The following is a 15,858-nucleotide window of genomic DNA, read 5'->3' on the forward strand; positions in this document are numbered from 1 at the left end:
AGAGGGTGAGGATGAAGGAGGAAGGGGACAGGGTGGGGAATCTGTCTCCTCACCACGCGCGCTCACCACTGGTGTCCCCCAGGGCTCTGTTCTAGGCCCTCTCCTATTCTCGCTATACACCAAGTCACTTGGCTCTGTCATAACCTCACATGGTCTCTCCTATCATTGCTATGCAGACGACACACAATTAATCTTCTCCTTTCCCCTTCTGATGACCAGGTGGCGAATCGCATCTCTGCATGTCTGGCAGACATATCAGTGTGGATGATGGATCACCACCTCAAGCTGAACCTCGGCAAGACGGAGCTGCTCTTCCTCCCGGGGAAGGACTGCCCGTTCCATGATCTCGCCATCACGGTTGACAACTCCATTGTGTCCTCCTCCCAGAGCGCTAAGAACCTTGGCGTGATCCTGGACAACACCCTGTCGTTCTCCACCAACATCATGGCGGTGGCCCGTTCCTGTAGGTTCATGCTCTACAACATCCGCAGAGTATGACCCTGCCTCACACAGGAAGCGGCGCAGGTCCTAATCCAGGCACTTGTCATCTCCCGTCTGGATTACTGCAACTCGCTGTTGGCTGGGCTCCCTGCCTGTGCCATTAAACCCCTACAACTCATCCAGAACGCCGCAGCCCGTCTGGTGTTCAACCTTCCCAAGTTCTCTCACGTCACCCCGCTCCTCCGCTCTCTCCACTGGCTTCCAGTTGAAGGCATCCGCTACAAGACCATGGTGCTTGCCTACGGAGCTGTGAGGGGAACGGCACCGCAGTACCTCCAGGCTCTGATCAGGCCCTACACCCAAACAAGGGCACTGCGTTCATCCACCTCTGGCCTGCTCGCCTCCCTACCACTGAGGAAGTACAGTTCCCGCTCAGCCCAGTCAAAACTGTTCGCTGCTCTGGCCCCCCAATGGTGGAACAAACTCCCTCACGACGCCAGGACAGCAGAGTCAATCACCACCTTCCGGAGACACCTGAAACCCCACCTCTTCAAGGAATACCTAGGATAGGATAAGTAATCCTTCTCACCCCCCCCCCTTAAATGATTTAGATGCACTATTGTAAAGTGGCTGTTCCACTGGATGTCAGAAGGTGAATTCACCAATTTGTAAGTCGCTCTGGATAAGAGCGTCTGCTAAATGACTTAAATGTAAATGTAAATGTAAATGAAGGTTGAAGGAGGAAGGGGACAGGGTGGGGATGAAGGTGGAAGGAGAGAGAGAGAGGGTGGGGATGAAGGAGGAAGGGGACAGGGTGGGGATGAAGGTGGAAGGAGAGAGAGAGAGGGTGGGGATGAAGGAGGAAGGAGTAAGGGGACAGGGTGGGGATGAAGGTGAAGGAGAGAGAGAGAGGGTGGGGATGAAGGTGGAAGGAGAGAGAGGGAGGGTGGGGATGAATGTGGAAGGAGGAAGGGGACAGGGTGGGGATGAAGGTTGAAGGAGGAAGGGGACAGGGTGGGGATGAAGGTGGAAGGAGAGAGAGAGAGGGTGGGGATGAAGGAGGAAGGGGACAGGGTGGGGATGAAGGTGGAAGGAGAGAGAGAGAGGGTGGGGATGAAGGTGGAAGGAGAGAAAGAGAGGGTGGGGATGAAGGTGGAAGGAGGGAGGGGACAGGGTGGGGATGAAGGTGGAAGGAGAGAGAGAGGGTGAGGATGAAGGTGGAAGGAGGAATGGGACAGGGTGGGGATGAAGGTGGAAGGAGAGAGAGACAGGGTGGGGATGAAGGTGGAAGGAGAGAAAGAGAGGGTGGGGATGAAGGTGGAAGGAGAGAGAGAGGGTGAGGATGAAGGAGGAAGGGGACAGGGTGGGGATGAAGGTGGAAGGAGAGAGAGAGAGGGTGAGGATGAAGGAGTAAGGGGACAGGGTGGGGATGAAGAAGGAAGGACAGAGAGAGAGAGAGGGTGGGGTTGAAGGTGGAAGGAGGAAGGGGACAGGGTGGGGATGAAGGTGGAAAGAGAGAGAGAGAGAGGGTGGGAATGAAGGTGGAAGGAGAGAGAGAGAGGGTGGGGATGAAGGTGGAAGGAGGAAGGGGACAGGGTGGGGATGAAGGTGGAAGGAGAGAGAGAGAGGGTGAGGATGAAGGAGGAAGGAGAGGGACAGGGTGGGGATGAAGGTGGAAGGAGAGAGAGAGAGGGTGAGGATGAAGGAGGAAGGGGACAGGGTGGGGATGAAGGTGGAAGGAGAGAGAGAGAGAGGGTGGGATGAAGGTGGAAGGAGGAAGGGGACAGGGTGGGGATGAAGGTGGAAGAGAGAGAGAGAGGGTGGGGATGAAGGTGAAAGGAGGAAGGGGACAGGGTGGGGGTGAAGGTGGAAGGAGAGAGAGATTGGGGATGAAGGTGGAAGGAGAGAGAGAGAGACAGAGAGAGAGAGAGAGGAGATGATGGAGGAAGGAGAGAGAGAGACAGAGAGAGAGAGGAGATGATGGAGGAGAGAGAGATGCATCTCTGAGTCAGGACATCTTTCAGGAAGTATTGGATCTAAGAACACCATGACACCTAATGCATTTATGTCAGGCTGCAACTGTCACACTCCTTTGGCAGACTGAGACAGACAACACACACACACACACACACACACACACACACACACACACACACTCTTTGTATGATATTTTATGTCACAAGGTGGAAATGTGAAAAGATCTCATCATACTTGGGGCTCCCAACTGGAACAGCGGTCTAAGGCACTGCATTGCATTGCTAGAGATATCACTACAGACCCCTGGTTCAATTCCAGGCTGTGTCCCAACCGGCCATGATTGGGGGTCCCATAAGGTGGCGCACAATTGGCCTAGCGTCATCGGGTTAGGGTTCGGCCGGGCTAGGCCTTCATTGTAAATAAGATTTTGTTCTTAACTGACTTGAATTAAGGTTAAATAAATACAGAAAATACTTCCCTGGGTTTTTGCTCGGGTCAACTCCTTATCCCTAATGCTAAACCAGCTAGGTTATCAGCGAAATGCTAAACCTTCCTCACATTTGCATGGGCTTGTTGTCAACAATACAAAATACTATTTGCAGAAATATTACGGTGGAGTGTCTCTTATACAATATTAGGAAAGGGACTTTTCAGTCTATTGGTGGTGTATGTGTTGCAGGTGCCTGTTATCGGTGACCTGTGATTTGTGATACTGTACCGTGTGTGTGTGTGTGTGTGTGTGTGTGTGGTACTGTGTAAATACTGCACGGCCCTCCAGGTGAAACTCACCTGAATCTCACCTCAACAGGTTGTGTGTTGTCATGGCAAGACTCGCCACAGGTGAAACGCTCTGGAATGTGGAGTTGGCGAGGAGGAATCCAAAAGAATCTCTGTGTTCCTCCCTCTTTCACTTTGTCTCTCTGTCTTGCAACTCTTTCACTTCTAAGTTAAAAATAGCATAGTTTACATAGCAACTGTACTGTCAACACTGACAATGCAGACAATCGTGTTGCTCTTAAACACAGACTACGTATGTGCAGTATTTAAGCACCCATATGCACCTGACGCACACACACACACACACACACACACACACACACACACACACACACACACACACACACACACACACACACACACACACACACACACACACACACACACACACAATACCATAATACTATAAATTGTATAGAGTCTTGGGTAATATAGCCTAATTATGTAATTATTCTCGGTACTATTGTCTGCTGTGGCTGATGATCATTTTGATTGAGGATTACTTTCCTGGATGCAGTACCAAAACCAAACACATGAGCGCGTTGTTGCGGTACCCGCCTTGAACCTGACGTCATAGACCCGCGACATTCCTTCATGTGGATTTTCAAAATGGCGTAATCTGAAAGAAAACAATGTGGTGTTGAAAACTATTTTTGGGGAAACGAGAGGATTTCATTTCATTCACCGCACCGGGAATTATAAATCCCGCCACACTATGACGGTGTGCAACTTTTGGATGCAAGGCCGGTGTCGATATGGCGACAAGTGTTGGAATGAGCACCCAAAAGGAGGTGGAGGAGGAGGAGGAGGAAATTATAACAACCGTCCCCCTCAACAGTCCAACAGAGGTGGAGGAGAAGGTAAGGGGTAACTAGTAGCTAGTCTCTGCCACACAGGCTTTCATCTTCACTTTCGACAACAGCGTCGGCGCAGCGTGGGAGCCGAGGCGAACCAGATGTACTAGGAAGTAGTATTGTTCATCCGGGTCCCCAGACCGCAGTCTGCTTTTGTTATAAGAAACTCTCCACCGTAGCTAATATACATAAACTCAACTATAACATTGGTTTTGTTTACCTTTTAGCCGAGCTAGTTACGTTTCTTTCTAGTAGTCTCGGCTTTACATCCGTTACAAGATGTTACGGCAGTGGGATAAAGACGGTGGTTATGAGGAACACTTGTATTGTAACGTGACTTGTGATGGTTTTTGGTTCACTGATTATTTGGACCAATCACGATTTCCCGCGTGTGAACCAGTATCTGTCTGGCATATTGTGAATGTTTTGAAAATGTTTATTAAGAGCAAAAGATGGTATGGTCGTGGGTAGTCCTCTTCAGATTGTAACTGGGGGGGAAATTATGCTGTTGGTGATGAAAAATCGGTGCTCGGACGAGCCCTGAAACTCCAGTCACGTCCCAGGTGAAAAAGATGAGGGCAAGAGGGTATGTCACTTATTGAGATGCAAAACAATATTGTGATGCTTTTAACAGAAAATTAAAAAAAAATACATGAAAGGGCAGATGGCTTGGAGAACATGTTTTTAATTTTTAAAATGTAACCTTTATTTAACTGGTCAGTTAAGAACAAATTCTTATTTCCAATGACGGAAGGTATCTGCCAGGAAAATGAGAAGGTGTCTGAACTCGAGCGAAAGGTGAACGAGGCGGAGAGATGCTCCATCGAATTACAGAGCAGTCGGGGGAGGACATCAAATATAGAGTTGTTGACATCTGTGGAGCTCTGTCTCTCTCTGTCTCTCTGTCTATCTGTCTCTCTCACTCACTTACACACACATTTATTTATATATATATATATTCATATTCTCGAATCAAAAGCCAAACTTCCGAAAAATGTGGACATCGTTCGGACGACTCAAGGATCAAGACGAGTCAGAGGACAACCTTCGTCCAGTTCAACAACATCTCTGGAGGCGAGCAAAGAACTGAGTTCCTTATCAAGCAAAAATAGATTTTCCCTGAGGATCTGACCTCTGTGGACAAAGTGACACGGGAGAAACTGTGACCGACGGTGGCTGCAGCTCGAAAGGCAGGGGAAAAAACGGCATTCATAGTCGGTGCTGAAGTGATGGTCAGGAAATCAGAACATTTTGAGAGAGAGCCAGAGTCGAACACGGACAGACCTGGCTAAACACGGCCTGATTGCCAGGTGAAAAGCAGCCTTTTATTATAAAGAATTGACACAATACACTTTAAATAAGAAAAGGATAAACTGAAAACTGGTAAACTAAACACTAACTGTGGGTGAATAGCTGCTTATTGTAAAGTTTACACAATGTCTCCCCCATGTGGGAGTAAGAATACTTTGGTAACGTTATGAACAGTATAATGGGATAGACATCTTTTCAGTTCCAACTTTTTTTCCTTAGCTTTTCTGTAGGTTGTTGGTTTAAATTGATGTCTTTATCTCTTTGTTCTATTAATGTCGGGGTTATTTGGGGATTTCTTCAAAACCTAAGGCTATTTTCCTGTATTGGAAACGGTTTAATGGAGACATTCTACAAGAGACTCGTGCTTGTTCTTCCGATCTAGCTTTTTGAAAAAAATCAATGCAGTAACAATATCTGGTCATCATATGGCAACAACCACTCTGCAGGTGTAGCTGTTTTAAGAGGTGCGTTTAAAGGGAAGGACATCAGTAGTAAGACTCATCACTCTGGCAGAGATTAATAGAGTTAAAGGTTTATTTAAAGGGAAGGTCATCAGTAGTAAGACTCATCACTCTGGCAGAGATTAATAGAGTTAAAGGTTTATTTAAAGGGAAGGTCATCAGTAGTAAGACTCATCACTCTGGCAGAGATTAATAGAGTTAAAGGTTTATTTAAAGGTAAGGTCATCAGTAGTAAGACTCACCACTCTTGGATTATTCTATATTTGGATACCTAAATATCCTAATTAAAAAGTACTTCACTTGGTGTAACAAGGACATGTCCGGATAATTCTTGACTTACTTCTAATCCATTAGATAACACTGTAGTAAAGGTATCCATTGAACCATCTGATCATAAAGTTATATTCTCATCTTTAAATATGAATAGATCTGAAGTTAATAAACCCAAATCTGAGTTCTAGGAAACTCAATAGTAGACTGTTGGCAGATGATCATTTCAAGATGGATGTCAAAGATATTATACAAGACAATAAGGATAGTTTTAGGGGTGTTATGACACTTCATATCAATAAGGATAGTTTTAGGGTGTTATGACACTTCATATCAATAAGGATAGTTTTAGGAGTGTTATGACACTTCATATCAATAAGGATCAATAAGGATAGTTTTAGGGGTGTTATGACACTTCATATCAATAAGGATAGTTTTAGGGGTGTTATGACACTTCATATCAATAAGGATAGTTTTAGGGTGTTATGACACTTCATATCAATAAGGATCAATAAGGATAGTTGTAGGGGTGTTATGACACTTCATATCAATAAGGATCAATAAGGATAGTTTTAGGGGTGTTATGACACTTCATATCGATAAGGATCAATAAGGATAGTTGTAGGAGTGTTATGACACTTCATATCAATAAGGATCAATAAGGATAGTTGTAGGGGTGTTATGACACTTCATATCAATAAGGATAGTTTTAGGGGTGTTATGACACTTCATATCAATAAGGATAGTTTTAGGGTGTTATGACACTTCATATCAATAAGGATCAATAAGGATAGTTTTAGGGGTGTTATGACACTTCATATCAATAAGGATCAATAAGGATAGTTTTAGGGGTGTTATGACACTTCATATCAATAAGGATAGTTTTAGGGTGTTATGACACTTCATATCAATAAGGATCAATAAGGATAGTTTTAGGGGTGTTATGACACTTCATATCAATAAGGATCAATAAGGATAGTTGTAGGGGTGTTATGACACTTCATATCAATAAGGATAGTTTTAGGGGTGTTATGACACTTCATATCAATAAGGATAGTTTTAGGGTGTTATGACACTTCATATCAATAAGGATAGTTGTAGGGGTGTTATGACACTTCATATCAATAAGGATAGTTGTAGGGGTGTTATGACACTTCATATCAATAAGGATAGTTTTAGGGGTGTTATGACACTTCATATCAATAAGGATAGTTTTAGGGTGTTATGACACTTCATATCAATAAGGATCAATAAGGATAGTTGTAGGGGTGTTATGACACTTCATATCGATAAGGATAGTTTTAGGGTGTTATGACACTTCATATCAATAAGGATCAATAAGGATAGTTGTAGGGGTGTTATGACACTTCATATTAATAAGGATCAATAAGGATAGTTGTAGGGGTGTTATGACACTTCATATCAATAAGGATCAATAAGGATAGTTGTAGGGGTGTTATGACACTTCATATCGATAAGGATAGTTTTAGGGTGTTATGACACTTCATATCAATAAGGATCAATAAGGATAGTTTTAGGGTGTTATGACACTTCATATCAATAAGGATAGTTTTAGGGGTGTTAATGTTTTAAATGACTATTGTAGCTGGAAACTACTGATTTATTAAAATGAAATATCTACATACTGTTGGCGTATAGAGGCCCATTATCAGCAACCATCACTCCTGTGTTCCAATGGCATGTTGTGTTAGCTAATCCAAATTTATAATTTTAAAAGTCTAATTGATCATTAGAAAACCCTTTTTCAATTATGTTAGCAGAGCTGAAAACTGTTGTGCTCTGATTAAAGAAGCAATACAACTGGCCTTCTTCAGACTAGTTGAGTATCTGGAGCATCAGCATTTGTGGGTTCGATTACAGGTTCAAAATGGCCAGAAACAAATACATTTCTTCTGAAACTCATCAGTCTATTCTTGTTCTGAGAAATGAAGGCTATTCCATGCGAGAAATTGCCAAGAAACTGAATATCTCGTTCAACGCTGTGTACTACTCCCTTCACAGGACATCGCAAACTGGCTCGAACCAGAATAGAAAGAGAAGTGGGAGTGACTGAAAAGATGAAGGATTCTCAGATCCTCAAAAAGTTGTACAGCTGCACCATTGAGAGCATCCTGACTGGTTGTGTCACCGCCTGGTATGGCAACTGCTCGGATCTGACCGTAAGGCTCTACAGAGGGTAGTGCGAACAGCCCAGTACATCAATATAGCAGCCTAATCTGTGAACGTCTTGTTTCCTCATCCAATATTTAGGTAGTCTAATCTATGAACGTCCTGTTTCCTCATCCAATATTTAGGTAGTCTAATCTGTGAACGTCCTGTTTCCTCATCCAATATTTAGGTAGTCTAATCTATGAACGTCCTGTTTCCTCATCCAATATTTAGGTAGTCTAATCTATGAACTTCCTGTTTCCTCATCCAATATTTAGGTAGTCTAATCTATGAACGTCTTGTTTCCTCATCCAATATTTAGGTAGTCTAATCTATGAACGTCTTGTTTCCTCATCCAATATTTAGGTAGTCTAATCTATGAACGTCTTGTTTCCTCATCCAATATTTAGGTAGTCTAATCTATGAACGTCTTGTTTCCTCATCCAATATTTAGGTAGTCTAATCTATGAACAGCCTGTTTCCTCATCCAATATTTAGGTAGTCTAATCTATGAACTTCCTGTTTCCTCATCCAATATTTAGGTAGTCTAATCTATGAACGTCTTGTTTCCTCATCCAATATTTAGGTAGTCTAATCTGTGAACTTCCTGTTTCCTCATCCAATAGTTAGGTAGTCTAATCTATGAACGTCTTGTTTCCTCATCCAATATTTAGGTAGTCTAATCTATGAACGTCTTGTTTCCTCATCCAATATTTAGGTAGTCTAATCTGTGAACTTCCTGTTTCCTCATCCAATAGTTAGGTAGTCTAATCTATGAACGTCTTGTTTCCTCATCCAATATTTAGGTAGTCTAATCTATGAACGTCCTGTTTCCTCATCCAATATTTAGGTAGTCTAATCTATGAACGTCCTGTTTCCCCATCCAATATTTAGGTAGTCTAATCTATGAACTTCCTGTTTCCTCATCCAATATTTAGGTAGTCTAATCTATGAACTTCCTGTTTTCAGGGTTTGGGAACCGAGTGTGGGTGAACCCAGCTCAGAGGTCTGGAGGAGGAAGCTACAACCAGCCAGCATCCTTCTCCTCCCAGCAGGGTGGGGAAGACTGGGGGGGAGGAAGAGGAAGAGGTGGCAACAACTGGGGTCCAGGTGGAGGAGGAGGAGGAAGAGACAGCCAAGTCAAGAGTTCCAGTTTCAGTTTTGCAGCCGCCTCTCCAAACCACAACAGATTTTCTGCCTTGAGCACACAGAGCAGCTTCGACAGGGGTGGGAGTGAAGGGGAGGACAATGAAAAACGCTTGTAAGTCCAGTGATTGGTTGTGTGAATACAGTCTTCATTATGCTTTTCAGAATTCACACACACACACACACACACACACACACACACACACACACACTGTACAAAGTAGTCTGTAAATGTAATAGCCATTGTCTTCTCTCCTCACCAGAGAGACCATCCAGAAGGATATGGAGATCTGGGAGACTTCAGGCCAGTGGCTTTTCTCTTGTTACTCTGTCCTCAAAGAAAACATCTCAGGTAAGACAAACAGCTTAGCTTCGGTCTGTCCCACTGTAGGATTGTCTGGTTGGAACAGATTGATTGTTGCAACCACGCACTCACGCGTGAGGGTTGGATACAGCTGTTAACTATTACCCACTAGTCAGGGGAGGATTTAGAGGAAGTGGTTTTGGACAGACGAGTGGAGGGTTTGGGGGTATGGTAGCAGGGACTGGGGGGGGGGGCAGCAGACAGTCTCTTCTCCCCCCAGAGCCAGCTGAGTGAAGAGGAACTGAAGGAGTTTGGAGTGAAGAGGTTCACCCTGGGACAGATACCACTCAGACCCCCCCCTGTTGATATGCTGGTGGTCTGATCCCACCACTCAGACCCCCCTGTTGATATGCTGGTGGTCTGATCCCACCACTCAGACCCCCCTGTTAATATGCTGGTGGTCTGATCCCACCACTCAGACCCCCCTGTTGATATGCTGGTGGTCTGATCCCACCACTCAGACCCCCCTGTTGATATGCTGGTGGTCTGATCCCACCACTCAGACCCCCCCCTGTTGATATGCTGGTGGTCTGATCCCACCATGGCCATCTGCAAAATGGCTTGTCTCCTTTTCCCGTGTGTGTGTGTGTGTGTGTGTGTGTGTGTGTGTGTGTGTGTGTGTGTCACAGTTCCTACTGATCCATGAGATGTTGTTAGTCATTTGTTTTTAAAGGTCATTTTGCTGTTTGCTTGAGTAGTTGGACAAGGAAAGGAGTTTCTATGGGATCATGGCTCTCTGTATATTACTGTACGTTGTCATGAATTAGTTTTGGACTTGGGGGGGGCTGTGATGTTAACTCCAGTATATTGAATGGAGGTGGACGGCATTGAACCGGGTCTCCTCCTCTGTGCAGGGTTCACAGAGCTCTCTCCAGAGGAGCTGAGACTGGAGTACTACAACACCAAGCCGTCAGGAGACCTGCAGGGATATGTGAGTAGAATCACATGCATGTGTCCCTTTCTCTGCATGAACACTGTATAACGTGAAGGCATCTGTGCACTGGGATTCAATGTCATGAAGACAATATGTTATTGATCCATACGAGACAGACATTTGTCTCCTGCTTTTTTTTACCGAACCCTTCCGATACACACACACACACACACCTTATGTAGAGGTGGCTGGAGTGGCCGGTGCAGCGTCCAATGAGCAGTTTAGGGGCGTTAAGTTCCTTCTAACTTTAAGGACAGCGATTCCAGAGTGTACAGCCATTGGAGTACAATTTGATTTGATATTCGTCTGTATCGTCCAATCAATGCTACCTTCTGTGTGTCTGCAGGCTGACATCATCAATCAGCTGCTCAACCAATGGAGAAGCAGAGTCCAGGAGCTGAGGGCTATGAGCGGCAACACCAGAGTCGCTATGGTAACACACACACACACACTACTTTCTGTAGTAATACGACAAGACAAAATAGGTAGTCTTATACACTAACCGCTCAAAAGGTCAGGGTCACTTAGAAATGTCCTTTTTGTCCATTTTTAAAATAACAACAAATTGATCAGAAATACAGTGTAGACATTGTTAATGTTGTAAATGACTATTGTAGCTGGAAACTACTGATTTATTAAAATGAAATATCTACATACTGTTGGCGTATAGAGGCCCATTATCAGCAACCATCACTCCTGTGTTCCAATGGCAAGTTGTGTTAGCTAATCCAAGTTTATCATTTTAAAAGGCTAATTGATCATTAGAAAACCCTTTTTCAATTATGTTAACACAGCTGAAAACTGTTGTGCTCTGATTAAAGAAGCAATACAACCGGCCTTCTTCAGACTCGTTGAGTATCTGGAGCATCAGCATTTGTGGGTTCAATTACAGGCTCAAAACAGCCAGAAACAAAGACCTTTCTCCTGAAACTCATCAGTCTATTGTTGTTCTGAGAAATGAAGGCTATTCCATGTGAGAAATTTGCAAGAAACTGAAGATCTCGTACATCGCTGTGCACTACTCCCTTCACAGAACAGCACAAACTGGCTCTAACCAGAATAGAAAGAGGAGTGGGAGACTCCGGTGCACAACTGAGCAAGAGGACAAGTACATTAGAGTGTTTAGTCTGAGAAACAGACGCCTCACAAGTCCTCAACTGGCAGCTTCATTAAATAGTACCAGCAAAACACCAGTCTCAACGTCAACAGTGAAGAAGTTACTCCGGGATGCTGGCCTTCTAGGCAGAGTTACAAAGAAAAAGCCACATCTCAGAATGGCCAATAAAAAGTAAAGTCGCCTCTTCACTGTTGACGTTGAGACTGGACAGAGGAACTCTGCCTAGAAGGCCAGCATCCCGGAGTCTCCTCTTCACTGTTGACGTTGAGACTGGACAGAGGAACTCTGCCTAGAAGGCCAGCATCCCGGAGTCTCCTCTTCACTGTTGACGTTGAGACTGGACAGAGGAACTCTGCCTAGAAGGCCAGCATCCCGGAGTCTCCTCTTCACTGTTCACGTTGAGCCTGGTGAACGGTAGTGTATGTACAAGGTGAGTAATACTGTCTCTTCTCTCCCAGCTTGCAGAGCTGGGCAACCCAGCACCACAGGCAGCGTCTGGAGGTTTTGGGTCGACACCAGTGACCGGCTTTGGGTCCTCAGAACCATCTGGCTTCGGAACAGGTCAGATCTGCTGTAGCCTGTGTTCCTCATAGGAATACAATACAAGTAGAATACAGACATGGAGGCCCTCTGTAACTCCTATGTTGACTGGCTAAGACCCCCCCCCCCCCTGTAACTCCTATGTTGACTGGCTAAGACCCCCCCCTTTAACTCCTATGTTGACTGGCTAAGACCCCCCCTGTAACTCCTATGTTGACTGGCTAAGACCCCCCCTGTAACTCCTATGTTGACTGGCTAAGACCCCCCCTGTAACTCTTATGTTGACTGGCTAAGACCCCCCTGTAACTCCTAGGTTGACTGGCTAAGACCCCCCCTGTAACTCCTAGGTTGACTGGCTAAGACCCCCCCTGTAACTCCTATGTTGACTGGCTAAGACCCTCTAACTCCTAGGTTGACTGGCTAAGACCCTCTGTAACTCCTAGGTTGACTGGCTAAGACCCCCTGTAACTCCTATGTTGACTGGATAAGACCCTCTGTAACTCCTATGTTGACTGGATAAGACCCTCTGTAACTCCTATGTTGACTGGATAAGACCCTCTGTAACTCCTATGTTGACTGGCTAAGACCCTCTGTAACTCATATGTTGACTGGCTAAGACCCCCTGTAACTCCTAGGTTGACTGGCTAAGACCCTCTCTAACTCCTATGTTGACTGGCTAAGACCCTCTGTAACTCCTATGTTGACTGGATAAGACCCTCTGTAACTCCTCGATTGACTGGATAAGACCCTCTGTAACTCCTATGTTGACTGGATAAGACCCCCTGTAGGAGGATATCTCTCTGGTACGTCTCTCAATCTAAAGCTCTCCTCTCTCTAGGTTTTGGAGTGCCAGCCCAGGACACCGCAGGTGTCAGCAGTTTCAGCTTTGCTGCGCCGAGTGCAGGAGGCTTTGGTTCGGCTGCTCCAAAGCCTGCCGCGTCTGGTTTTGGCAGTGCTTTGGTAGGTGCCACACCATCTCCCGCTGGGATCGGCTCTACGGCCGTCTCTGCTCCCTCGGCAGCAGGTTTCTCCTTCACCGCCCCTGCTGCCAACAAAGACCTAACTACTGCCGGTTTTGGAGCTTCTGCTTCAGGGTTTAGCTTCACCTCGACGACCACTAGTGGAGGAGGATTTAGAGGAAGTGGTTTCGGGAGTGCAGTCCCGGGGGCTGCAAGTGGTTTTGGACAGGCGAGTGGAGGGTTTGGGGGTTTGGTAGCAGGGGCAGGGGAGACTGGGGGGGCGGCAAACAGTCTCTTCTCCCCCCAGAGCCAGCTGAGTGAAGAGGAACTGAAGGAGTTTGGAGGGAAGAGGTTCACCCTGGGACAGATACCACTCAGACCCCCCCCTGTTGATATGCTGGTGGTCTGATCCCACCACTCAGACCCCCCCCTGTTGATATGCTGGTGGTCTGATCCCACCACTCAGACCCCCCCCTGTTGATATGCTGGTGGTCTGATCCCACCACTCAGACCCCCCTGTTGATATGCTGGTGGTCTGATCCCACCACTCAGACCCCCCTGTTGATATGCTGGTGGTCTAATCCCACCACTCAGACCCCCCTGTTGATATGCTGGTGGTCTGATCCCACCACTCAGACCCCCCTGTTGATATGCTGGTGGTCTGATCCCACCACTCAGACCCCCCTGTTGATATGCTGGTGGTCTGATCCCACCACTCAGACCCCCCTGTTGATATGCTGGTGGTCTGATCCCACCACTCAGACCCCCTGTTGATATGCTGGTGGTCTGATCCCACCACTCAGACCCCCCTGTTGATATGCTGGTGGTCTGATCCCACCACTCAGACCCCCTGTTGATATGCTGGTGGTCTGATCCCACCACTCAGACCCCCCTGTTGATATGCTGGTGGTCTGATCCCACCACTCAGACCCCCCTGTTGATATGCTGGTGGTCTGATCCCACCACTCAGACCCCCCTGTTGATATTCTGGTGGTCTGATCCCACCACTCAGACCCCCTGTTGATATGCTGGTGGTCTGATCCCACCACTCAGACCCCCCCCTGTTGATATGCTGGTGGTCTGATCCCACCACTCAGACCCCCCCCTGTTGATATGCTGGTGGACTGATCCCACCATGGTCTACTGCAACTTTAACAGACCTGACGGGGAAAGAGCAGGACTGAATGAGTAAAAAAACCTTGATCTGACTAGATTCTACTGATCACATGGATTCTGAATGATGTCATGTTTCAACCAAGAGGGTGGTCCTGGTAATAGTGCCTTGCCATTTGGTTGAAATGTTTTCTTTTTAAACCGAAGGTGGAGCAGAATGTAATGCAGATATCATTATCACAGGCTACTTACTGGTGGTCTGCAGGGACTTAATATTTCAAAATTAAATTCAGTTTTAATTATGGTTGGTGGTATTGTTTTTCCTTTACATAGATGTATCTTTCAAACCATATTGTTGTGTGCTTTCATCTAAGCCCCCCCTCCCCAGGTGTATGTTGTATGAACGATTCTTTTTGACAAGTAACAAAACGCGGACAGTCACACACACATTTAAAATACCATGTACAAATTATACAACAGAAACAAACTGTGGTGTGTGTGTGCGTGTGTGTGTGTGTGTGTGTGTGTGCGTGCGTCCTCTTGCAGTTCCCGCCCTTCCATGAGATGTTTCATATGTTGTTTGTTTTGTTCAGATGTTGTTTGTTTTGTTATGGTCATTTTGCTGTTTGCTTGAGTAGTTGGAGATGTGCAATCATGACTCTGTATATTACTGCATTGCCGTAAATTATTTTTTGAGCCCTGTTGGTATGTATTGGGTGTCTAAAGAGACCCCTGGTGGCTGGTCTTGTGGGGTGTGTATTGGGTGTGTGAAGAGACCCCTGGTGGCTGGTCTTGTGGGGTATGTATTGGGTGTGTGAAGAGACCCCTGGTGGCTGGTCTTGTGGGGTGTGTATTGGGTGTCTGAAGAGACCCCTGGTGGCTGGTCTTGTGGGGTGTGTATTGGGTGTCCGAAGAGACCCCTGGTGGCTGGTCTTGTGGGGTGTGTATTGGGTGTCCGAAGAGACCCCTGGTGGCTGGTCTTGTGGGGTGTGTATTGGGTGTCTGAAGAGACCCCTGGTGGCTGGTCTTGTGGGGTGTGTATTGGGTGTCTGAAGAGACCCCTGGTGGCTGGTCTTGTGGGGTGTGTATTGGGTGTCTGAAGAGACCCCTGGTGGCTGGTCTTGTGGGGTGTGTATTGGGTGTCTGAAGAGACCCCTGGTGGCTGGTCTTGTGGGGTGTGTATTGGGTGTCTGAAGAGACCCCTGGTGGCTGGTCTTGTGGGGTGTGTATTGGGTGTCTGAAGAGACCCCTGGTGGCTGGTCTTGTGGGGTGTGTATTGGGTGTCTGAAGAGACCCCTGGTGGCTGGTCTTGTGGGGTATGTATTGGGTGTCTGAAGAGACCCCTGGTGGCTGGTCTTGTGGGGTGTGTATTGGGTGTCTGAAGAGACCCCTGGTGGCTGGTCTTGTGGGGTGTGTATTGGGTGT

At 46.3% G+C, this 15,858-nt stretch overlaps 2 protein-coding genes across 2 annotated transcripts in view; one reads left to right on the forward strand and one right to left on the reverse strand.

Annotated features, from left to right (window-relative positions):
- Positions 1 to 3,314, reverse strand: part of LOC135551328 (proline-rich protein 15) — an 11,137-nt gene extending 7,823 nt beyond the window's left edge. The window contains exon 1 of the mRNA XM_064982553.1: positions 3,208 to 3,314. The gene's annotated coding sequence lies outside the window, so the exon portion shown is untranslated. The remainder of the gene's footprint in view (positions 1 to 3,207) is intronic.
- Positions 3,315 to 3,783: 469 nt separating this feature from the next.
- Positions 3,784 to 13,873, forward strand: LOC135551644 (nucleoporin NUP42-like). The gene is made up of 7 exons (XM_064982826.1): positions 3,784 to 4,055; positions 9,230 to 9,521; positions 9,670 to 9,758; positions 10,625 to 10,701; positions 11,051 to 11,137; positions 12,280 to 12,382; positions 13,200 to 13,873. Exons 1-7 carry the CDS (start codon positions 3,911 to 3,913, stop codon positions 13,727 to 13,729), a joined length of 1,323 nt encoding a protein of 440 aa, XP_064838898.1. The 5' UTR covers positions 3,784 to 3,910; the 3' UTR covers positions 13,730 to 13,873.
- Positions 13,874 to 15,858: the final 1,985 nt, after the last annotated feature.

The sequence above is a fragment of the Oncorhynchus masou genome, chromosome 13 (genome assembly GCF_036934945.1).
Source record: "Oncorhynchus masou masou isolate Uvic2021 chromosome 13, UVic_Omas_1.1, whole genome shotgun sequence".
Classification (NCBI taxonomy): Eukaryota; Metazoa; Chordata; class Actinopteri; order Salmoniformes; family Salmonidae; genus Oncorhynchus; species Oncorhynchus masou.

What these genes read in the sequence shown, in the direction of transcription:
- LOC135551644 (XM_064982826.1), top strand. Translation starts at nt 3,911, where the DNA reads ATGACGGTGTGCAACTTTTGGATGCAAGGCCGGTGTCGATATGGCGAC. An exon ending in CCTCAAAGAAAACATCTCAG is followed by an intron (nt 9,759 to 10,624) that starts GTAAGACAAACA and finishes TCCTCTGTGCAG; the next exon opens with GGTTCACAGAGCTCTCTCCA. An exon ending in GCAACACCAGAGTCGCTATG is followed by an intron (nt 11,138 to 12,279) that starts GTAACACACACA and finishes CTTCTCTCCCAG; the next exon opens with CTTGCAGAGCTGGGCAACCC.